At 41.1% G+C, this 25086-nt stretch overlaps 2 protein-coding genes across 5 annotated transcripts in view; one reads left to right on the top strand and one right to left on the bottom strand.

The window, feature by feature from the left end:
- The window catches only part of LOC120534469 (oocyte zinc finger protein XlCOF6-like), a 67745-nt gene that overhangs the window by 16909 nt on the left and 25750 nt on the right, over positions 1 to 25086 (bottom strand). The gene's annotated exons all lie outside the window — the stretch shown is intronic.
- Positions 125 to 13980, top strand: LOC120534457 (gastrula zinc finger protein XlCGF7.1-like). Of its 4 annotated transcripts, none has more exons than XM_039762042.1 (3): positions 125 to 228; positions 6470 to 6900; positions 12326 to 13980. In XM_039762042.1, exons 2-3 carry the CDS (start codon positions 6507 to 6509, stop codon positions 13165 to 13167), a joined length of 1236 nt encoding a protein of 411 aa, XP_039617976.1. In that variant the 5' UTR covers positions 125 to 228; positions 6470 to 6506; the 3' UTR covers positions 13168 to 13980. The 4 variants fall into 4 exon arrangements, with proteins under 4 accessions (XP_039617976.1, XP_039617977.1, XP_039617980.1 ...); XM_039762043.1 differs by lacking the exon at positions 125 to 228 and adding an exon at positions 269 to 569; XM_039762046.1 differs by lacking the exon at positions 125 to 228 and having other exon boundaries at positions 6536 to 6671; positions 6794 to 6900.

Here is a 25086-nt window from a genome sequence, read left to right as displayed (position 1 = left end):
CATAAGCTTTCTGTTTAGCAAACAACTACTCGTGGCCTTGCTTCGTGACGTCATCAGGGGGCGACGGAAACTGAAGCCATCCTGCCGCCTGCTACTGGGCAGGATAAGAGAGCAAAGGTCAAAAGACTTCTGCAGCGGAGCTTCGTAGCTGGACCCTTCTCGGAAAGTTTGCTGTCAAGTGAGGCAGTAGTACGAAAGAATTTAGAAAGAATCACAGAGAGACAGAGGGTAAGTGCTCGAGGTCTGAAAACGATACGTTATAAATATGTATGTGTTACCATTCGCTTCTGTCAGATTTTACTGCACGCGACTTGAATCAGGCGAGAAGAATTCCCATGTGAACTGCGCACGTTTACATTGATGTCACCGCCTCACTTCCAAGTTGTCGGTTACCATTTGTGCTTTATATCGCCTACGCGCCGCCCCCTCCTCTTTCGATTCATTCCCTTACTTGTATTTCTCCAGTCAGCGAACTCGAAGGGGCGGTGATTTGTGCCTTCCTTTCTCCATTCTGTCCGCGGTTCTTCATTTTAAAGGCGATAGAGGAGTTGTTGACTGAGCAGCGAAGAGTAAGTCGAACTTTACGTAATTATTTCGTAAAGAGAGAAAAAGAACTGGAACACGTAGCCGTGGAGTAGAGTCGGGGTGGATAAGTAAACCGAGAACGAATATAATTATATAAAAGCCAAATACCACTGAGTAACTCCTCATGAAACCTCTTGAACCATAAGGACTTGGGCCTTGAAATTTGGAATGTAGATACCCTTGGCCTATAGGTGCACGCTAAGAAACTGTTTTAAAAATTAAGTGGTCCAAGCGCGTTCTGTCTGTATGCCTGTCCGCTTTTCACGTGAGAATTACTTAATGGATTTAGATCTGGTTGTTTTCTATAATTTCCTTGAACTTTCCGGTTGATTTTGTGACTTCTCTCATTGCGCTAAATACCAGAGTTCACTTGCGGTCCCGATGTATTTATGCAAACCCAACAGTGGCCGGGGGGCGGGGCCTTCCTCATTCACTCACCAGGCTCTGTTCGAGTTGGTCGTCTCCGCTTAGCTAAAGATGTGTTTGTTCAACAGACGTTACCATCTACAGATTGTTAAGGAGTAACGTTTCTCTCAGAGCTCCATGTGTTTTAGAGGGTAGCTGCTGATTGTCAGAGATATCACGGCCATGTGCTTTTCTCCCCACGCGGGGTATGCTTTCCCGTCAGAGATGAATACGATCAGATACAGTGCCAACGTCTATTGATTTTTAAAGTTTGGCCTGTTTCATTACTATGTGGACGCAGCCACGGGTAAAGCTGTCATATATAAAGCAGAATGTAACCGTGTATGTTACCATCCAGTTGACGCTTAGGAGCCGCAAGGGGGCGACAGAGACCCCCCAGGCACAGCAATACAGTCCACAATATAAGAATAACAAATACTGTACAATAAAGTTTTTATTCCACAAAGCACTTTCCAATAAACACATCTCCAACAGTTAGCCACAATCTTGTATATAATGCGCACTATAGCAATATTGCAGTCTTGTATGTTATCCATTGACGCTCGGAGTTTTATCACGAAAAATCCGAAGTATTTGTCGTTTAATATTTCATCCATCCATTATCCAACCCGCTACATCCTAACTACAGGGTCACGGTGGTCTGCTGGAGCCAATCCCAGCCAACACAAGGGCGCAAGGCAGAAAACAAACCCTGGGCAGGGCGCCAGCCCACCGTAGGGCACACACACACACACACTATGCACAATTTAGGATCGCCAATGGACCTAACCCGGATCACCCGGGTGAGAACATGCAAACTCCACGCAGGAAGGACCCCTTCTGTTAATTATATTTTCATCTTGCATTATTCTTATTATAACAATGTTGTAGTCGTAATAGAATTAAATCAACCTAATATGAATTAATTTAATTGACTTTTTGTGTAGTCAAAAATTCTGCATGTAAAAACTTATTACTACACCACAAAACAAAAATTAATCTGTCATGTTGTAATTTTTTTAATTATATTTTTTATCATCCAGTTAACGCTTGGAACGTTTCTGGTGTGCTCTGTAATTTATATTTTCCTCAAACAATTAAAAAAAAACCTTTATTTTCCTCCCGGGCACTGCTGGGTATTTCAGCTAGTACAAATATATAAAGTAAAAGAAAAGTCATTCGTTATTCCTCTGTGAAAATTTTCTGTAAAAGAATGAACATTAATGAATGAAAGCAGTTAGCCATCATAATCAAGTATGTGTGTGTACACTGCATATGAAAACTGCTTAATCTGATTTAAACAACATACGTTTACCCACATTGATTAGGTTTAGTGGCAAAATCTTACCTTTCGGTGCTAAAGCCCATACCAGTAATGCCTGTTAATGTGTGGTTATGTGCAACATTTACTTCTGCAAGATGAAATTGTTGAACGTGAACCTTTGTTTTGACTTGTTGTAAATAGAGCCGAAGTTGTGTGTGAGAGATTTTATAGTAAAGTCTGCAGACATTCATTAAGATTCGTACCATGTGGCTGGTGTCCTCCATCAGTAGGCGTCCTTCTTTCTTTTTTCCAGACAGTTTTATTTGTATATCCTCTGCTGATGCCTAATGCCTGTGTTACACTTGAACCTTAGCCAAAATTGCTTGTATGTAGACATTAGCAGTGCATGTTTATAAAATAATTAGATACAAATACACCACTGCACTGGTTTATTGGGTATTTTACTACACATTCAGTGAGATTGTATATTTTACTTGTCTTTGATTTAGGGCTGAAAATATTAAGAGATATACAATTTTTTCTTATCATGAAGTTCTACTGCAGCCAGGCAGATGAAAGAGACAGGATTCGCCACAATCTTAACTTCTGTATTGAACAGCTCAGTTAAATGCCGGCTGACGTTTGTTCACTAAAGTGCACATCTGGTTACTCTTGAGATATCTCTGGCTCCATTACAATGGTGAATCAAACGTAATATGAAAGCTGCACACAGATAATACAATCAACTCATTGTAAATGCAAAAAGTGGTGCAGATTGATTTCAAAACTATGAATGCTACCTTCAACTTACCAGCAGAAGGTTGCTAAATAATGAATTCAAGAAATTATTAAACCCTAAGGAAACAGTGACCGACGACAAACTCTGTTAAGAAAAAGACAAAAATGTATCGCTCTCTGATAACATCCTTGTGTTTGCTGAAAAGATCAAGGCACCAGGGGCCTCATGTATAAACGGTGTGTACGCACAGAAATGTTGCGTAAAAACTTTTCCACGTTCAAATCGCGATGTATAAAACCTACGCTTGGCGTAAAGCCACGCACTTTTCCACAGTACCTCATGCCTTGTCGTACGCAAGTTCTCCGCTCGGTTTTGCAAACTGGCGGCACCCAGCGTCAAAGCAATGGTACTGTTCTTGTGTGATTACTCATTATTTTCATGACGCGGCTTTATAAATACACAGAAACTAACCGCATATTGTTTATTAGTGTAATGCATCTGATTGTAATTAACTTCGTAACAATATAATGGTAGAGGGACCAGCCATAGTATTCCAAATACCATAACTGCTTTAGCGGTGTTACTCTCACTTCTTCTTCTTCTTCTTCTTTCAGCTCCTCCCGTTAGGAGTTGCCACAGTGGATCATCTTTTTCCATATTTCTCTCACTGCACGACTCGGAGTATTTATATCATTGTATCTGAGTGTGAATCACAGCAGCAGCTGATCGGAAAGAGAATTATCAGTATACAGCTTTAAGGACACGCTACCTCAGCCACTGCAAAACATTTTAAAGCCTTTCCTGTACAGACCTCGCGGTTCAGAAACAGTTTAATCCCAAGAACTTTAAATGCACTCAATCAATTGCTCCTTGTAGAACGGTTTGTACTTATAAGTACAATCACCCCACTGTAAACTTGCACTACAGTTATAATATCTCACAACCTGGGCCACTTTATAAAGCGTATTTACATATGATGCGATATCATTTTAAGGTGAAATGCAGCAAAATATGTTTGTTAAATTATACACATAAAACTTTAACTTCATTTAAATAATCTATATTCTTCACTGGGAGTGTCGTGAAGGATAGAATAATTAAACATGTACTACGAAGATATTTCAATGTTCTTTAAATGTTTTGAAGAATCGGGCTAAGCTTACAGATGGCTTAACGTCTAATTACAGAGCTGATTGTATGGCGATCGGTTACTTGGGGAAAGAAAAGCAAGGACTCTTGGGGGTACGCCAAAATATATTGAATATAAAACAGAAAGAGAAAATAACAACACAGCTAAAAACGCAGCAAAAAATTTCGACAAAAGATAAATACTTGTCATGAGCACGAGGCTCATGAAACACATGTTTAATAATGTGCTTTAACTCCTATCATCATGAAAATGACATCACGTATACATCTCAGTATTTTAGTTATTCAGAGAGCTGTAATATCACGAATGTAATGGACTCTGTGTCCAGTTGGAGGAAGAGAGCCAGTTTAAGAAGCAAGTAGTGATTCACACACATAGAGCACATACGAGTAGAAGATCAAATACAAAACAAAGCTTTTAACGTGCTGCTTTAATTACGATGTGATTTGAGAAACTGGTTGATTAAACGATTTTAAGATGAAGTTTATAATGTTCTACTAAATGACAAAATAAACTACGTGATTAAAGTGGAAATGTCGAGATTGAAGTTGACATTTCGTGCTTTTTCCCCACCGTGTGCCTTTTTTCTCTGTACCCTAATAAGCTTTCATATGACACTCAGACAGTGGGCTTAGAACTCTTCTTTTCACGGCAACTTTGATATGTGACTTCTTTTTTATTTCCGGCCCTGTGCGATTTTGTGAATATGAGCTTTCAAGTTTCTCCAACACGCTATGTCACTCGATCAACTTCATTTTGTTGATTATACCACGGTTTATTTGAACAAATAGTATGTTTTTCCTTTGCCTCCACTTGGTATTCGCTGAAATTCTTATATTTTCCCCGTGCTTTTCCCATTGTCTTTTCACAGAAGGCTGCGCTTAAGGGCGATTTATATTGATTTGCATATTCAAATAGGCGTAATTCTGGGAGGATTTGGCGTTACATAATCTTGGCGTGCACGGCGTTAGTTTTCATGCTGATCGGGATTTATGTACGGAAGAAGCGTGGAAGTTAGATGCGCACAGATTCCTGCATCTGGATTTTTCTGTGCGTAAACACATTTCGGCTTTTGTGCTTACGCCATGTTATAGTGCGAGTTCTTCGCACGGCGTTATACATGAGGCCCCAGCTGTTTAATTACAATCAATAAAACCCATCTCCTGAAACAAAGTAAACCCAAGATCTTAAACTGTCTTTTCGCATGATTTCTAGCAGTCCGAGCACAGGGCCAGCCATTCTGCACTGCCCCTGGAACAATCGTCAGGTTAAGGGCCTTGTTCAAGTGACCAGGAGGAGTAGGATCCCTTCTGGCAGTAATGGGAGTTGATTCCAGATAACCAGCGCAGATCCATAGCCTTGGAGTCACCACTTGGCCCAGAGCATTGTGATCATGATGGCGTGTACTCCCTGCAGCAGAGATTGATGGAAAGTGCCTCGGGCAGAAATCCTGTGGATGTTTCACACTGCACAACAGACGCAAGGTGCACCTTGGGATTAATAAAGTAAACCTAACTTCATCTAATCCTAATCTGAATTACCTTCATAGACCAGTTGCTGTCTGTGCAGCAGTGTCCTTCTGAATAGTTGGAGTGAGAGGAGTACTGTGGAGTCACTATGCGTGGTAGCCTTCTGAATTACCCTAAATTGACAAGGTGGTACAGTGCTAGGAGCCCAGGAGACCCTTGGTTTACCTGAGAAAGGGAAAAGTGAGCTGGAGAGCCATAGCAGCCTTCTGAGTAATCTGTTAGAGAAAAGGCAATGCCATGCTGGGAGAGGAGACCACCGATTTACTCTTAAGAGTGGAGCCTGGTGGAGCATTTTGAACAAGTGTGGCGAGCTGGTGATCTGCAAGCCAGCTGACCTTTTCGTTGAGTTCATATCCAGACAGTGTCATTTTCTAGAGAAACCTTTTAAGAAGAAAGGTTGAAAAAGAGATAAGAGGCTTTAGGTTTATTAAGTTTTCTTTCTAGCGGATTTCTTTTAATAGGAAGTCTTAAGAAGAGAGAAGAATCTTTTTTTTTTTTCTTTATTATTTTGTAACTTGTTGGAAATCATTGCACTCAAACTGTGAATATAAGTGCCAACTCTGACACTAGACTGTATGATTTTTGCACTGTTTTAAATAAATAGATTTTTGTATTTTTCTGCCTCTGGTGGGTGTCTATGTTCTCCTACTGTCCTGTTTTTTCTTCCAGTTCATTGAGTACAAGAAGTTCAGATTCCATCTGTGCTGCACAAAGTCTCAGTGTTAAAATCAAAAAAATGAAATTCAAACATCGGAATGATGCAGTTTTAATAAAGTTAAATCCTTTTCTTTCAACAGAGGAAAAGAAAAAGCTGCTTTTTATTGTAACGTGCAGATGGATGTTAAAGAGGAGACATGTGATGCTGACTCAATTGTGGAGAAAAAGACCATAAATTTTGAGAAGGAGGACTATGAATGGGAGTCTGTTCACCCCAAGCAGGAGAGCCTGAGCCTTAAGGATGAGGACTGCAAATTGGGGTCAGTGGGCATTAAAGAAGAGGTAATTGAGAAGTCTGTCAGTGTTCAGATGCAGGAACATAAAGGTTTGGAGACTGTTGAAAAAGAAGTCCTTTATTACAGGTGTCAGAATAGTGAGGTGATCGGACTAATCTCTTCTCAAAGCAGACACTGTTCATCTCCAGAGCCTCCTATTAACGTGAAGTCTGAAGACTTGTCATCTGGTAGAATTCAGAAAGATCAGCCAACACCTGCAAATAAATCTGGAGAAAGTAAGTATAAAATAAAAACATGTAATCTTTAGGGTCGTGGTCCATGGCCCTTAAAGTGTGTGTGTGTAGGGTGTTTACTCTTTCTGAGTACACTGGCAGTAAGGGAAATTGAATGACAGGCTTACACATCACCATGGACTGGCAGGTCTTAGAGACTCGGACATGGGGTAGTTGCAAAAAGGTCCATGCAAGAGTGTGCGGTTTTATTGGACCCCAAGTAAACTAAGGGATATTTTGAATTGACGTGGGCTTTGGACAGTTAAGAGGAGAACGAGGTGGGGTGGGCCAGATGGAAGTGAAGTCTTGCAGCACCGTTCGATGAAGTGGAGCAATGGAACTGTGGTAAAACCGATCACCGAGAAACCTGGTGGCATATCGCACAGCTTGCCAACCTGTAGCTCTAGTCAATAACCAAGTTAATATTAGGACCAGTTTAAAACAAGTACTGAAGAACATTTAAGTTAAAATTATTTAAAATATAACTAGAATTATAATAATAATACTACATTTTATTTATTTGTAGGTGCCTTTCTAAAGACTCGAGGATACCGAATAATAGATGAAACACACATTATGAACAAAACTAAAATACCAAATTTAAATCAGACAGAGCAATTGTTATTAAAGCAGTCTTAAACAAATGAGTTTTAAGTTTAGATTTGTAAATATTTCTAAGCTCAGATGGTAGTGAGTTCCAGAGTTGGATAGCAGAGCAACTGAATGCTCTGCTCCCCATGGTGGTAAAACCGATGAAGGGGGCAGTCAAGTGGATGGAGGAAGAGGATCTAAAGGTACAGGAGGGAATGGCAACATGGAGCAGGCCAGACAGATATGGAGGTGAAAGGTTGTGGAGAGCCTTACAAGTTAACAGAAGAATTTTGAATTGAATGTGGAACTTAACTGGAAGCCAGTGAAGCTGCTACAAGATGGGAGTGATATGGAGAATAGAGGGGATTCTATTAATGATGCTGGACCAGTTGAAGCTTATAAAGAGATCTGTGGGAAAGACCAAAGAAAAGGGAATTGCAATAATCCAGACAAGAAGTGACAAGGCTATGAACAAGGATAGCAGTGGAGTGGTGAGTGAGGGAGTGGGGAATGCGATTAATGTTACGAAAAGTGGAAATATGCAGACCAGGAGATCAGAATCGGAATATCTTTATTGTCATTGTAACAAATACAACAAAATTAAGTGCAGTCCCTGTGGTGTCAAAATATAAATAAATATAATTACAAAAGGATAGGAAAGGATAAGAAAAAATAAGGTAGAACACAAACCTTCAATATAAGACCTTAATTGCACATGAACGCTATTGCACAAGATGTCATCTATTGCACTGCAGCATTGGAGGCGATTAGGTGGCATTCAGTGCCCTAATAGCAATAGTGTAGATTATTGATGTGGGACTGAAAAGATAAGAATACTGTCAAGGATGACACCCAGACTCTTAATCTGTGGGGAAGGGGAGACAGAGGAATTATCAATAACAAATGAAAAAAGATCAGTTTTGGATAATGTTGATTTTGTACCAATTAGGAGAACCTCAGTTTGTCAGTATTTGATTTAAGAAAATTTGAAGAAAACCAGGATTTGATTTCTGCTATGCAGTCAATAAGCGAGGAGCGTGGAAAGGAAGCAGTAGGTTTGCTAGTGAGGTAGAGCTGGGTGTCATCAGCATAAAAGTGGAAGTTAATTTTATATTTATGAAAGATATTGACAAGGGGAAGGAGATAAATAATGAAAAGAAGAGGCCCCTGGACAGAGCCCTTGGGCACACCTGAAGTGACAACGGTGGGTTGGGGTGTGAAAGTTTTAAGCTTAACAAACTGAGTGCGTCCTGAGAGAGAGAATCTGAAGCAATCTAGTGGAGTGTGGATAATGCCAATCAAAGATAATCTATTAAGGAGAGTGCTATGACAAATAGTGTCAACGGCCGCACTCAGATCAAGAAGGATTAGAATAGTAATTGAACCAGAATCGGCTGCCATAAGGAGATAGTTTAGTAATTTTTATAAGTGCTGTTTCTGTATGATGGAGGGGACGAAAACCAGACTGGAACTGTTCATACAGATTATTTTGAGATAAATGAGAGTGAAGTTGAATAGCCACTATAGGCAAGAATCGGCTGATTCCCAATTAGTGAAGTATCACTAAAATAAATCAACATATATTAAAAGGAATGATGCACCCAAAAGATCAGAACTGTTTGTCACAGTTTGGTTCATTGTCCTCACTACTCAGGGTAAGTATGGATTTGCTTTCCTGCAAAGAACTGTGTCTTCTCTCTGGTCCCAGTGTAATGTAGATTATAAATGAACAAGAAACAAGCTGTGCTTTGCCTTCATGCCACTTGGCAAAAGGATGTGTAAACAAACTCTTAGTCTTTTACCTATCACTTTGTAGTGGTGCTATACTGAGGGGGGACGTCTTAATGTGTTTTGTGCCGAGTCGCGTCTCTTGTAGCGCTGTCCTGTTTATGTAGTCTATGGTGCGTCTGTGTAAATGTTGTCCCCCTGCAACCAAAGGGGGAAGAAGAACACTGCTGGACCCTGACCCCTCAAGGTAATTTTCCTGTCCCAATGATGAAGTCCATCCAGGTTATTTCCTATTTAAAAGTGAGGAGGGAGAGAAGCAGATGGAGATAGATGGGAGAAAAGGAGGAAAACCAGAACACCAGAACACAACACCAAAAACGCATCCCAGTAGACAGAGAAATGCCGATCCGGGTCATCACATACCTTTCCACAGCTTACTGCTCTTGATGCCAGATCTGTAACGATATCGCCCTACTGTTTCTCTCCAGGATTTTTTTTTTTTTTATAATAGATTCACTTTATTATTTTACATACTGTTTGTCTTTTTACATATATTTTTTTTATTAATTTTATTGCAATCCATACAAAGCAATCAAGTTTTTACAAAAAGAAAGATTGAGTTAAAAACAGATCGATCCCCACCCCTCAGAGAGAGAGAGCAAGCCAAACGGCGTTAAATTTAAGGCTTGTAAACATAACTAAATTAATAAATTCTCTATGCTTCATGAACTTATTTTAAAATATTACTGATTAGATCCTTCCATGTTCTGAAAAAAGTCTGTACGGATTCTCTAACTGAGTATTTGATCTTTTCCAATTTCAAATAATATAACACATCGGTTTCCCACTGACTTAAAAGAGGAGAGTTTGGGTTCTTCCAGTTTATCAGAATCAGTCTGCGTGCCAAAAGTGTAGTGAATGCAATCACAATTTGTTTGTCTTTCTCCACTTTAAGCCCCTCTGGAAGAACACCAAACACAGCTGTTAATGGGTTAGGAGGGATTGTGAGTCCAAGGCTGTCTGAGAGGTAATTAAAATTTTTTTGTCCAGAATAATGTTAATTTGGAGCAGGCCCAGAACATGTGACACAGTGAGGCTGGGACTTGGTTGCAACGTTCGCAGGTTGGATCCTGCCCTGGAAACATTTTGGAGAGTTTTAGTCGAGACAGATGTGCTCGATATATAATTTTGAGTTGTATAATTGTATGCTTTGCGCATATGGAGCTCAAGTGAATTCTCTGCATTGCTACTTTCCACTCCTTTTCTGATATATTAATTGAGAGATCTTTTTCCCAGTGTCCTCTTGGATCTTTGAAAGGGAGGGACTGTAAAATGATTTTATATATTGTAGAGATGGAGTCTAAGTCCTTGAGTTTGAGCAATATTTTTTCCAGCATGGATAAGGGTGCAAGATGAGGAAAATCTGGAAGGTTCTGTTTAACAAAGTTCCTAATTTGAAGATAGTGAAGGAAATGTGTAGCTGGAATGTTAAGTTTGGAATGTAATTGTTAATAGGATGCAAAGACGTTGTCTATATAAAGATCTCTTAAGTTAATGATAAAAGGTAGGATGTCTAATCTAATATTATATGCCTGAAAATTCACTGGTAAGAGTACACTTTTATTCAGATTAATTCTGAGACCAGAGATCTTTTGAAATTCTGTGAGAGCTGTTAAGACTGCAGGCACAGAATTTTCTGGGTCCGATATATACAGTACCATATCATCTGCATATAATGAGATTTTCTGTTCCAGTCCTTCTCTGCTAATCTCCTTTATCTGATCAGTATTTCGACAATGTATTGCCAGTGGTTCAATGGCAATCGCAAACCGCAGCGGTGACAAGGGGCATCCTTGTCTAGTGCCACGTTCTAGTTTAAAGTAGTCTGAGCAAATGTTGTTGATGCAAACTGAAGCTTCTGGGTTAGTATACAGTAATTTAATCCATGCACAAATGTTCGGGCCAAACCCAAACTTCTCCAATGTAGTAAAAAGGTATTTCCATTCAATCATGTCAAATGCTTTTGCTGCATCCAATGATAATAATATTTCTGGAGTGTTTGATTTAGTTGGTGAGTATATTACATTAAATAGGCTTTGAAGATAAGTGTCAGCCCCTAATAAATCCAGTTTGGTCTTGTGATATTACCGAGGGGAGCACTTTCTCCATCCTTCTAGCTATGATTTTGGAGAGTATTTTAATGTTGTTATTCAGAAGTGAAATTGGTCTGTATGATGCACATTGTAATAAGTCCTTATTTTGTTTTGGAAAAATAGTGATTAGTGGTTAGCAAAAGGTTTGAGGAAGAGCTTGGTTATCACTGGCTTCTGTAAATGTTGCTAATAGGAGGGGAGCTAGCTGAGCAGAGAATTTCTTGTAAAATTCTGCAGGGTAGCGATCAGGGCCTGCTGCTTTCCCGCCTTGGAGTGACTTTATAGCATCTAGTAATTCTGATAACGCCAGAGGTTTATCAAGTTCCTCCGCACTAAAAGCATCTATTTGTGGTATCTGTAATGTATCCAGAAATGCATTAGATTGTGTATTGTCTTCTTTAAACTCAGTAGTATATAGGGATTTATATTAGTCTCTGAAAGTGTGCATTATATTTTTGTGTTTGATGATTTTATGTCTTTTAACATACTTTTGATTGTCGATTGGGGAAGTGTTTTGGAAGAGGTACGGCTTGTCGGGTCTAACGATCCACCAGGTTGTCAGGCCATGGGACTTGGCTGTGTAGTTGCCGGTCTGGAAAACTGGGTCAGCCGTTACAGCTTTTCTTTTGTTGGAAAAAGTATTCAACACACCTAATGAACTATACTTTATTTTCCTGAAAATCGTTTTTTTTTTAATGCATCAACTATAATTGATTTAAAAGGATATGTTAAACCAATACAACCATTTTTATCAAAGGGCTGTAGTGGTGAGTAGTTAATATTCCCTTCTGTATCACAACATGTTGAGTGCCTTTCTATGTGCAACTTAAATTTCATAACTGAAAGTGCTTATTAAAGGTTTTTCCTAACTTCATCCATTATTTTTTAATGTTTTGACCAAATGTTAATAACAAGGTACTTGAAAGCTTTTATTTTTTCTTTTAAACTTTCTATAGGAAACAAACATCACTGCTGTTTGGAATGTGGCAAACAATTCATTGACAGGAGTCATCTTCAGAGACATACTAGAATTCACACTGGAGAGAAGCCATATTGCTGTACTGAATGCGGTAAACAATTCTCTGACAGGAGTACCCTTCAGGGTCACACAAGAATTCACACAGGAGTGAAGCCATATTGCTGTAATGAATGTGGCAAACGATTCTCACAAACGAGCGATCTTCAGAAACACAGTAGGATTCACTCTGGGGAAAAGCCATATTCCTGTAATGAATGTGGTAAACAGTTTTCACGGATAAGCTATCTTCAGAGCCACAAAAGAATTCACACAGGAGAAAAGCCATATTGCTGTAATGAATGCGGTAAACGATTCTCACAAATTGGCAATTTTAAGACACACGCTAGAATTCACACTGGAGAGAGGCCATATTGTTGTTCTGATTGTGGCAAACAATTCTTCAATAAAGCAAACCTTCAAGTTCACAGAAGAATTCACACAGGAGAGAGGCCATTTTGTTGTTCTGAATGTGGCAAACAGTTTTCACATATGAGTACTCTTCAGACCCACTCAAGAATTCACACTGGAGACAAGCCGTATTGCTGTTCAGAATGTGGGAAAGGATTCATCAGCATCGGTAGTCTTCAGATCCACAGAAGTACTCACACTGGAGAGAAGCCATATTGCTCGGAGTGTGGCAAACATTTTGCCAGTAAGTCAAATCTTCAAGTCCACAGAAGAATTCACACTGGAGAGAAGCCATATTATTGTTTTAAATGTGGTGAAAGCTTTTCTTATAAGAGGTCACTTAATACCCACACAATGATTCATATGGAATAGCACTGCAAAAATAACTCGAAAAGAAAAGAGGTTCACTCCTATTCTGAATATAAGCAAACCAAGCCATTGTTTAAAAATCAATGCCAAGAAAAGCCATATTGCTGTTTCAAATGTGTGTTTTGTTTTCAGAGTAATACAGGAATTCACACAAAAGTCACTCCTGTCCTGAAAGTAAGCAAATTAAACCATTGTTGAGAAAGAAACCCCCAGAGAGAGGTACAAGTGAACTGTAATGACTAAATATTGAGGTGCACTCTTGTTTCAATAGTAAGCACAATGTGAAGAAGCCAGTGCTAAGAGAAGCCATATTGCTGTTCTGAATATGGCAGATGATTCTTAAAAACTACCACTCTTCTGGGCCACAAAAGAAATCGCACTGTGTAGCACCTCCACGATTGCTGAGGAGTACGTTACAGGGGGAAGAAGGGCGAAGAAGTCAGCATTCACCCACCTAAACTGCTCAAGCCTTTGAATACCTTAATATAGTGGGCTTAGTTGGATAAGATCTATACTGGGGTCTCTGTCTTTTGTCATGGCATACCACCTCCAAGAATTTAAATGTTCCACAGTAGCAGTTTTATATTTTGGTCTTTAATTGTTAAGTACAGAACTGTTATTAGGTAAAATAAAAGGCAACCCTTCCTTTTTTTCCCCCAAAATATCATATTGGAGAGTTTTAACAATGTATTATGGACAGCGTTTGTGCACATTTGTGTCGTTAACTTTCCTTACATACCTGAATTTTTTTATGAGTTATTTTAATATATGAACAATAGTGTGATTTGATATGATAATAAAACTATGGAAATTCAAGACTTATTATTTTAATATACAGTTCACCAACAACATTTATTTCTATAGCACATTTTCATACAAACAATGTAGCCCAAAGTGCTTTACATGACGACAAGGAGAAAGTTACAGGAAAAGATAAAACAAATAAAATTAATATTAAAGAATAACTAACAGAAGAAATGCAAATCTATACAATCTAAAAACCATCTGAATATCAAGTAGAAGCGTAGTGTCCTTATGTTGTGGACACTAGGGGTCACTGTTGCCCCTTAAACCCAACAAACATGCAGGGCACAGGGTAACAGCACCAAGTAAATATTTTTTAATTATTTTCTTCCTTTCCAGTGCCCCCAAAGCACCACAGCCACAATAAACCCATAACTCAGCAATAAACACAATATTCTCTCTCCTCCACACCTCCCAGCAAGCGTTGTCCACCTACTCCCGACTCAGGCTCGCCTTGCTGGGTCCCCATCAGTCCTTTTATATAGTCCTTGACCCGGAAGTGCTTCTGTCCTTCCAACCAACCACGTGACTGGCTGGGACTTCCAGGCATAATAAAGAACTGCGATATAAGGAAAGAATACGTCCCCAGGTCCTTTGACAGCTCCTCCTGGCGGCACCCAGCAGGGTTGTGTGTCCGAACTCCATAGTGCCCTGCAGGAATCCGGGGTACCACTGCAGTCCAGGGGAGCTGCCATCTAGCGTCTTGGGGAAGGTAGTGTCCTAGAAAAGCTGCCTCCCCCCATTCTTCCAACTTAGGGGCATCTCTTACAATATACAATATCATGATGAAGTCTCTATGGAAGATTTTGTTGGTAAGGTCTGTTGGCTGGAAGGACAGAAAAACAATCTGCATGGGTACCAAGACCACTGGGCATTTTACCTAAAATAAATGTTCGGAATTCAGTCCTCTTTGTTTCCAGGCTTCACATGACAGGGTTTGATGAAGTGGGTCTCACTGACCCCTGAGGTCCCCACCTTCATTCCATTACAACAGGTGGCTGCATGAGGCCTTGATCAGCAGAAGAGCTGGAAAAGACAATCGAGAAAAATAGAGATTAGTAAAGACTGCAAACCCCCAAAGAATATGATAATCATATGCCTATATACGGTGTATCTGGAAAGTATTCACAGTGCATCACTTTTTCCACATTTTGTTATGTTACAGCCTTATTCCAAATTGGATTAAATAATTTTTTTTGGCTCAGAATTCTACACACAACACCCCATAATGACAACGTGAAAAACGTTTACTTGAGGTTTTTGCAAATTCATTAAAAAAAAAAAATTGAGAAAGCACATGTACATAAGTATTCACAGCCTTTGCCATGAAGCTCCAAATTGAGCTCAGGTGCATCCGGTTTCCCCTGATCATCCTTGAGATGTTTCTGCAGCTTCATTGGAGTCCACCTGTGGTAAATTCAGTTGACTGGACATGATTTGGAAAGGCACACACCTGTCTATAGAAGGTCTCACAGTTGACAGTTCATGTCAGAGCACAAACCAACCATGAAGTCAAAGGAATTGTCTGTAGACCTCCGAGACAGGATTGTCTCGAGGCACAAATCTGGGGAAGGTTACAGAAACATTTCTGCTGCTTTGAAGGTCCCAATGAGCACAGTGGCCTCCATCATCTGTAAGTGGAAGAAGTTCGAAACCACCAGGACTCTTCCTAGAGCTGGCCGGCCATCTAAACTGAGCGATCGGGGAAGAAGGGCCTTAGTCAGGGAGGTGACCAAGAACCCGATGGTCACTCTGTTAGAGCTCCAGAGGTCCTCGGTGGAGAGAGGAGAACCTTCCAGAAGGACAACCATCTCTGCAGCAATCCACTAATCAGGCCTGTATGGTAGAGTGGCCAGACGGAAGCCACTCCTTAGTAAAAGGCACATGGCAGCCCGCCTGGAGTTTGTCAAAAGGCACCTGAAGGACTCTCAGACCATGAGAAACAAAATTCTGTGGTCTGATGAGACAAAAATTGAACTCTTTGGTGTGAATGCCAGGCGTCACGTTTGGAGGAAACCAGGCAACGCTCATCACCAGGCCAATACCATCCCTACAGTGAAGCATGGTGGTGGCAGCATCATGCTGTGGGGATGTTTTTCAGCGGCAGGAACTGGGAGACTAGTCAGGATAAATGGATTGATGACTGCAGCAATGTACAGAGACATCCTGGATGAAAACCTGCTCCAGAGCGCTGTTGACCTCAGACTGGGGTGACGGTTCATCTTTCAGCAGGACAACGACCCTAAGCACACAGCCAAGATATGAAAGGAGTGGCTTCAGGACAACTCTGTGAATGTCCTTGAGTGGCCCAGACAGAGCCCAGACTTGAATCCGATTGAACATCTCTGGAGAGATCTTAAAATGGCTGTGCACCAACGCTTCCCATCCAACCTGATGGAGCTTGAGAGGTGCTGCAAAGAGGAATGGGCGAAACTGGCCAAAGATAGGTGTGCCAAGCTTGTGGCATCAAATTCAAAAAGACTTGAGGCTGTAATTGCTGCCAAAGGTGCATCAACAAAGTATTGAGCAAAGGCTGTGAATACTTATGTACATGTGATTTCTCAGTTTTTTTATTTTTAATAAATTTGCAAAACCTCAAGTAAACTTTTTTCATGTTGTCATTATGGGGTGTTGTGTGTAGAATTCTGAGGAAAAAAATGAATCCATTTTGGAATAAGGCTGTAACATAACAAAATGTGGAAAAAGTGATGCGCTGTGAATACTTTCTGGATGCACTGTAGTTTATAGAGTAGAGTACAACTAAAACGTGGTCACTAAAAAGCCAAATGAAACTAATGGGTGTTTAGCAGTTTTTAAAAATGTCCTACGGTGTTAGCCTGGAGAATTTCTATCAGTCAGCTATTCCAGATTTGAGGTGCATAACAGCACCTTCTATTTCAGAATGTCTTTCACCTTACACTCCAAATTGTAACCTTAGGCCTTCAAATGAGTGTCTGCTTAGAATTCCAAGAGCTAAACTTACAAGAAGTGGTGAGGCAGCCTTCTGCTGTTATGCACCTAAAATCTGGAATAGAATGATAGAAATTCGCCAGGCTAATACGGTGGAGCATTTTATCCATCCATCCATTATCCAACCCGCTACATCCTAACTACAGGGTCACGGGGGTCTGCTGGAACCAATCCCAGCCAACACAGGGTGCAAGGCTGGAAACAAACCCTGGGCAGGGCACCAGCCCACCACAGGACACACACACACACACTAGGGACAATTTAGGATCGCCAATCCACCTAACCTGCATGTCTTTGGACTGTGGGAGAAAACCCACGCAGACACGGGGAGAACATGCAAACTCCACGCAGGGAGGACCCAGGAAGCGAACCCGGGCCTCCTAACTGCAAGGCAGCAGCGCTACCACTGTGCCACCGTGCCACCCTCACCTTACTTTTATTCCATGTTAATTAGTGTTCCCTAATTTTAATTATTTACTTTGTCGTTTTTCTCTTTTCTTCATCATGTAAAGCACTATGAGCTACACCATTTGCATGAAAATGTGCTATAGAAATAAATGTTGTTGTAGTAATCAGGATAACATGCAATTTTAAGTTTAGATCCGTGATAATGATTACCCCTAAATTCTTTACCTCGGTCTGGACTTTTAAACCTAAAGACTCAAGTTTATTTCTAATACCCTCGCTATGCCCATATTTGCCAATCATTAAGATTTCTGTTTTTTTTTTAATTTTTATTAGTTTTATTTAGTTTGACAAAGTTTGTACTCCTCCAATCAAAAATACTGCTAAGACATTGGATCAGAGAGCCAAGAGAGTTGGGGTCATCAGGCGCCATTGATAAATGAAGTTGTGTGTCATCTGCATAGCTGTGGTAGCTCACCTTGTGCTTTGAGATCATCTGACTTAATGGAAGTATGACAATTGAAAAGAGCAGCGGACCCAGGATTGATCCTTGTGGTACACCACATACAATAGTGTGGGTCTCTGAAGTACAATCACTCCAACTAACAAAGAATTTTCTATCTGTTAATTAAGACTAATTAAGTCTAAGACGATTTATAAGAATATGGGGGTCTGTGGTGACAAATGCTGCCCTCAAGTCTAAGAAACCAAGAACAGACAAACTGCCGGTGTCCGCCATTAACATGCACACGTACCGGTCTCGGTACATAACGACGATTTGACGACGTCACAATCATGTCACAGCCATGTGTGCATGCCCCTCTGTCATGCACCTCGACACACTACCCATCAAATGAAAATTCAGAGTCTCGTCTTTCCGATGATATAAACCATTTTGACACACAACAACCACAGCACTGACACTAAATCCTTTTTTACAGAGAAGTAAATACTTTTTAAGAGCTGACTTTTCCTACCTTTGACTACCTTTGACGGCTCTCTGCAAGTCAAAAATCAATATTTCCGAGCAATATTGATCTCATTCTGTCCGTAAGGCTCCAGGGAATATAATCTAGTAAACCGATTAGGTCCAAAACACACGATAGATCCTCAAAGGGACAAAAACTCCACAAAACATTTCTTAACTTGAGACTAGCTCCGACATTTTTTTTTCACTTCTATTGGTCATATCAGACGTAATTTGTTTCTGTTGGCAATAACCATGCTAAAGCATGTTACACGGAAGTGTTAGCTTCTGATTGACACCTAAGTTGGCCAATTACGAGGGGTCTGGGGGGTGACTGGCACCTCGTATAGCCAACAAGTGTCACAGACAGCTGAACGATGACGCACAACTCCAAACCCTGGTAGAATCTACCAGTTTGATTGGACGCTGTGAGTGACACTCCAAACTTACAGCCAATGAGCAGCTGAGCACGCCGATATGTAACTTGCCATACCAACTTGTAAACAAAACCGACCGGAGCTGCGCGAAGCTGGCATTTGTGCCAGTCTGCAGACTTGGTGCGTGGTTGTTTATTGTGATTTCACCAAGTTTTTTCGCATTTTAAATATGGATAAACGTACAGATAAACGTAAATACACTCTCGATTAAGTAGTAGAGGCATGTACGCGGCGTGACAGTGATCAATCGGACCAGGAGACGTCTAATGGCAGAGAGCGACATGTGACACGCCCTTGTGCTTTCTGCCTGCTAGGGATTGCTAAATTCAGTGGCACGTGGAAAAACGCTGAGCTGTATTGTAACAGTTTGTAAAAAATGTATATAGTTTGTGTGCATTTTATTAAAAAAGTAAAAAAAAAAATATATATATATATATATATATATATATATATATATATATATATATATATATATATATATATATATATATATATATATATATTTGGCCCATAAGACTTGTATTGACTATTTTTATATTGAAATGTGTATTTTTTATTGTTTTTATTATTTTGATAACTAATAGAGTGACACTGTGTGTAGATGTAGATTCCTTTAGGTGTAACTTTCAGTAGAGCCCTCATTGATATCTGTGGGTTGAAGCATTCAAAAGTTATTACACTTTCTCCATACGTTCCAAAATGTGGATAATGGATAAACCAGAGGTCCCTCTAAAAAGCCCCTGGACATGCCCACATAAAAACTGGTGTAAAATGTCATTTTTACAGGTATTCTTTTCAAATTTGACATGTGAGTAGTCAACAAGTTATTCTGTTGGTACATAGTGTGTTTCTGTCCCCACCTACCTACTGCCGCTATAGAGGCCTTTATTTTCACAAAAAAACTTAGGCGAGAACAAAAAAATTCATTTTTTCTGTGAGTTCTAATGTGCATAACTTTTGATCAGTCACACCTACAGTGATTCTGACTACTAAGGGTGAAACTAGAGAATATTACCTTTACAAAGAGACCAAACATGTGTTTATACTCCAGATAGGTCAATAACAGCAATGATTCTAATTTGGAGAGGTCGAATTACAAGCGATTTAGCAAAAATGACCCCGAATGATAAGGGGTTTAATGTCCTCCACGCAAAAAGGCAGTCAGCGCCATAACTAAAAAGAGCAAGTATCTGGAGAAAGAACGGAGTCAAGATGTAAGGCAAGGGGTAAAAGCAACGGTCAAAATATGACAGATGTAGGAGCCAAGTCACTAACAAAAACTGGAGTCAAAAAGAGTTTCAAATAAAAAGTAATCAAGAATTGCTAATTTTGGTTTGTGGAAGGAGATCTCTGAGGAAGATGGGAGTAGTTCAAGCAATCAGCTTTTATTCAGTCACAGATGAGTATGTAGGATTCATGCTTGGGAAAGCAGAAGAGCGAAGTTCCGCTTTTCAGACAGCTTTTTATATTTATATATTCAGGGCACCCTGGATATCATCGAGAGGAGTCGCAGCGCACGGCTCAATGGCAACTCTGGTCTGTACCGGGAACTGAGAGGGACGGCTGCGAAGGCTCTGAGGGCAGATAAAGAGGCGTTTGTTAGAGGAATCTGTGAGCAAGTGACACACCATCTGTGATCTAGCGACCCAGGTCCTGCTTACAGAGGAATCGAAACATTACGCACATCTGAATCTGTTCCTCGGAGAGTCGCAGTCAGGGCGGCTGATGGAACGATCCTTACAGATGACACTGCAGTTGTGACTCACTGGGCTGGCTATTTTGAGATCCTCCGGCTAGGACGTTGGATATCTCTGGGTCCACGGTTCTTGAGGCTGATCCTGATCCTCCAATTAGCAGAGAGCCCCCCCAGTCTCACTGAGATTGCACAGGTGGTGAACCATCTGAGGTGGTGAGGGGGGGAGGCTGCAGAGATCTGTGGTATCCGGGGTGAACTTCTCCAGGCTGGTGGTAAGGCTGTCCTCCTGACATTGCAATCAATCTTTGCTTCTATTTGGGAGACTGGCATCATCCCAACTGACTGGAAAACGGGACTTGTCGACCTTATCTGGAAAGGGAAGGACTGCAGCAACTACAGGGGGATAACACTGCTCTCAGTGCCGGATAAGGTCCTTGTTAGGGTCGTCCTCAATAGGATCCATGATCAATTGCTCACCTACCAGTAACCGGAACAATCTGGTTTTACGCCTATGAAGTCTACCATCGACTGCATCCTGGCACTGAGGGTTCTCATGAAGCGCAAACGCGAATGTCAGCAGAGTTTCTTTGCAGCCTTTGTTCGACTCAGTTGATCGAGCTGCCCTGTGGGACATCCTGAGGGTTCGTGGGATTACCTCAAGGTTGCTGGTTATCATGCCGGCCTGTACACTGGTACTGTGAGTGCTGTACAGAGTGGAAGCAGGACCTCTGTGTTTTTCCCAGTTGATTCTGGGGTTCATCAGGGGTGTGTTTTTTCTTTCTCCTACTCTGTTCAAAGCTTGTATGGACTGGGTGTTGGGCAGGGTCTTGGGGTCCAGCGGCTGTGGGGCATCTGTTGGTGAAGATTCATGGATTGTGACTTTGCTGAGGATGCTGTGATCTTCACTGAGTCAATGGAGGCTCTGATTGGGGCCCTTAAGAGACTGAGTGAGGAGTCTGAGTGTCTGGGCTTGCGAGTGTCCTGATAAAAACCAAGATCCAGGCCTTTAATGACCTCTTGGGGACAGCCATCAGCAGTGTGTCTGTTTGTGGAGAGGATTACTTACCTCAGCAGTGATATTCATGTCTTTGGTGACTCTTCCTATGAAGTCAGTAGACGAATTGGAAGAGCATGCGGGTCATGAGGTCACTGGAAAGGGGTGTGTGGCGCTGCCGATATCTATGCAAAAGGACGAAGGTCCAAGTCTTTAGAGTCCTGTCTTGCTTATATGGTTGTGAGACATGGACGCTATCCAGTGACCTGAAATGAAGACTGGACTCCTTTGGTACTGTGTCTCTCTGGAAAATCCTTGAGTACGGTTGGTTTAACTTTGTGTTGCTCATGGAGCCTTGAATGAGGCACATAACCTGCATTGTGAGGGAAAGTCAGTTACGGCACTACGGCCATGTGGCACGTTTCCCTGAGGGTGACCCAGCTCGTAGGATCCTCATTCTTGGGGACCCAAGTGGCTGGACCAGGCCAAGGGGTCGCCCACGTAACACCCACCTGTGGCAGATAGAGGGTCATTTCCGAAGGGTGGGACTGGAATGCGTGTCTTCCTAGGAGTTTGCCAACCGGGATCCCGAGTTGTTTCATTGTGTAGTGGTTGTGGCAATGCACTGTACCACTGCATGCTCCCCAACTTGACTTGACTTTTTATATTTTCTCCCTTCCCCTCTTACTTATTAAAAAGCATAATATCATTTTCCTAAGCATTTCATTTTATATTATATCAGCCATCCATTTCTGTTTTGTGCACATGTCAGATGGGACCTGTAAAGAAAAAAAAGCCATCTTTCTTTTGTCTAACAGGCGCGTTCCTAAGAAACTGGAAATTGTCCTCGATCAGTTTACTGCACCCTGTCTTATGACAGACGCCTGTATGAATAACCTGCTGTTAGAGCAAAACAGCTTTGTCAGCTTTTAACTCTTAGTAGCTTGCTAGCAGTTCATTTTTCTTTCACAGGTTCAATCTTGAATACAAGTGATTTATACCGGCACATCAATGATCTCAAAACCGTCATGGCCTCGGTGCATCATGGGACAATCTCCATGGATATAGTTGACACAAAAGCCACAAAATGGTGTTTCCCATCGCCTAAACAAAATGGCATTGTAAAAATCCTCACCTTCTAAATGGAAGCTCTAAATAAAATTCTGCTTTCAGAACTAGATTCATTGGATGGTAAAACCCCCAAAATAACGGCAATAATATTTTTTCTAGTTTTAGGAAAGACAGAAAAACAAAAGAAGATTAAAATGGTAATTCAAAAAGGATGGCCTACCTGAGAGTGATAGAAGTTCTATCCGTCTGGACATCAGAGACAACGCCGATGCATCCACCTGACTTTTGAAACCCAGACAGGCCGTCGGGCAATGCGCCTTCTCCCTGGCGTAGGTTGTGTTTCCAATAGGGTTTCATCCATGGCTCAAGTGGGTTTTCTTTTTATTCAATGTGTAACGGCTGACTCGCTCTCCAAAACCAGCAGCTGCACCACCAAGACCCGTGGCCTGGCAAGTTGAGGACGTTAGACCCAACAAGCCATACTTCTTCCAAATAAACTTCCCCCAATCGACGATCAAAAATAAGCCAAAAAACAAACAGTATGTAAAATAATAAAGTGAGTATACAGCATATTGATGAAGAAAGAAATGAACAAACTCCAAACAATATAAACATCATATCTCAACCAAACCCGACATCACATTCAAACCCAAAAGTGTCCAGCAGAAAGTAATATTTAAAAGAAAAGGTGCAGCACAAAGTTAATATACAATATACACATCCTCCCTCGACCCCACACTGAACAGGACAGACTCACAGAAAGCACAAAACGCACATAGAAGTCCAGAAGATTTAACGGAAAATGGATAATGTTTGTTAACCTGGTTCAGCTGGAAAAAGTGCCCTACGGAAAAAACATGGATGAAAATGATGGCTCACGCCTCTCCCCAAAAAACAAGAAACACCGTGCTTACCATCGCGATGGTACGTGGCGTAATCTAGAACCCTGGAGTTTTGCGGTGCAATGCTGTCATTGTCGGCCATTGAAAGTGGCAGGTGGATAAAGGGGTGAAGGATTTGGATCGCTGCTTTCTCCTGTCTCTGGAGCGGAATGGCGGTCTAGTAGAACGGGATGTTTGTTTCTCTTTCTGTCCTTTCGTTTAAATAGCGAATGGCCGGATGCAGGTGATGGGATTGACAGGACCAATTATCATGAGGGACCACGGTTCCACAGTGTTATCCTTCCCCTTGTGTTTCCAGGGGAGCATATTTACATACACACAGGCCATGTAAACAGGACGACACAACGAAAGATGAAACTCAGCACAAAATACATTTACGACAACATGAATCATGAAGCACCGCTACAAATTCTCTTGCTGTCTCTCAGATATCACTTTGTGTATCGTGTTAGTGATGATGTTTTAAGTTTGGGTTATTTTCTTGGATCCTATGTTGTCTTTTAATGATTAAGTATTTCTGTGTTAGTTAGCAGTTTACAGTGTGCAGTTTTTTGTGTGTTGTCCTCTTGACGTAGACCCTAAGGGGGAGGGGCCACCTACTGCTGCACCTGGGGCCTGGCCAGCAGTATAAAAGGAGAAGCTGCAGTGCATTGTGGGTGAGCTCTGATTTTTGGTTTGTGTTTTTCTTCTTTATCAGAGTTCTGCTTTGGTTCTGATCCCTGCTATGGTTTTAAAGTATTGTTTTATTTTACTTACTTGAATATTTGCTCCATCTTTTGCCTTTAGTACAAACCTTTTTGGATACTAGAGGCGCTGTTGCCCCGCTAAACCCACCAGACAGACGTCCGAGACACACTTGTAAAAAGTACCAAGAAGACTTTTAATATTTTTCTTCAAATAATGTGCACAACGCACCGCACACTCCACAATTCTCCAAGACTAATAATCACAACAATAATCAATACAATAAATCAATCCTCCACTCCCTGCAGCTTAGTCACCCAACCTCCTAAATCTCGGTCTCTTTGCTGGGTCTTCATCAGTCTTTTAAATAGTCCATAGCCCGTAAGTGTTTCACACGGGTTCAACGCCACATCATCCTTCCTCAAGTATCCCGGAAGTACGGCGGGCTTCCGTCCTCGTGACTACGAAGTACTTCCAGGTTGTCGTAACAGTAGGAGTCCCCAGGTTCTTTGTGAACTCCCCCTGGTGGCACCCACGGCACCCAACAGGGCTGAGGAAACGGACTCCACATCCCAGGATGCTTTGAGGCAATCCGGGGAACCGTTGCCATCCAGGGGAGCTGCCACCTTTTGTCCAGGGGGATGCAGTGCCCTGAAAAGGCTGCCTTCCTCCATTCTTTTCTTTCAGGGACGTCCCGGCCGGACTGAACTGCTGGCCATCCCTCAAACCTTTTGAATCCTCTTAATTATCTACGTACAAAAAGAACTTTATTTGTTCTTGGACCTGAGGTTTTTAATAGTTTTCCTCTCCTCCAATTTGTAGTGATTGTATTTTTTTTTTCTTTAGTACAGTGCATAATAGTTTCATTTTTTGGGATTTTGAATGTTTAGAAACACATTTTAATGTTTCTTTTCTTATCTTTATTTTGTCTTGTTTATTTCTCAATGGGATGCCATTTTCAGCCAAGTCAGATGTTTTCTTTCTTTTTGATT

This window comes from Polypterus senegalus, chromosome 8 (genome assembly GCF_016835505.1).
Source record: "Polypterus senegalus isolate Bchr_013 chromosome 8, ASM1683550v1, whole genome shotgun sequence".
NCBI classification, from domain to species: Eukaryota; Metazoa; Chordata; class Cladistia; order Polypteriformes; family Polypteridae; genus Polypterus; species Polypterus senegalus.
The sequence above is the reverse complement of the archived record's forward strand: the minus strand, read 5'-3'. Positions and strand labels throughout refer to the sequence as shown.

Coding starts and splice junctions, on each gene's coding strand:
- LOC120534457 (XM_039762042.1), top strand. CDS start 6,507: ATGGATGTTAAAGAGGAGACATGTGATGCTGACTCAATTGTGGAGAAA. Junction 6,901..12,325: donor TGCAAATAAATCTGGAGAAA/GTAAGTATAAAA, acceptor AACTTTCTATAG/GAAACAAACATCACTGCTGT.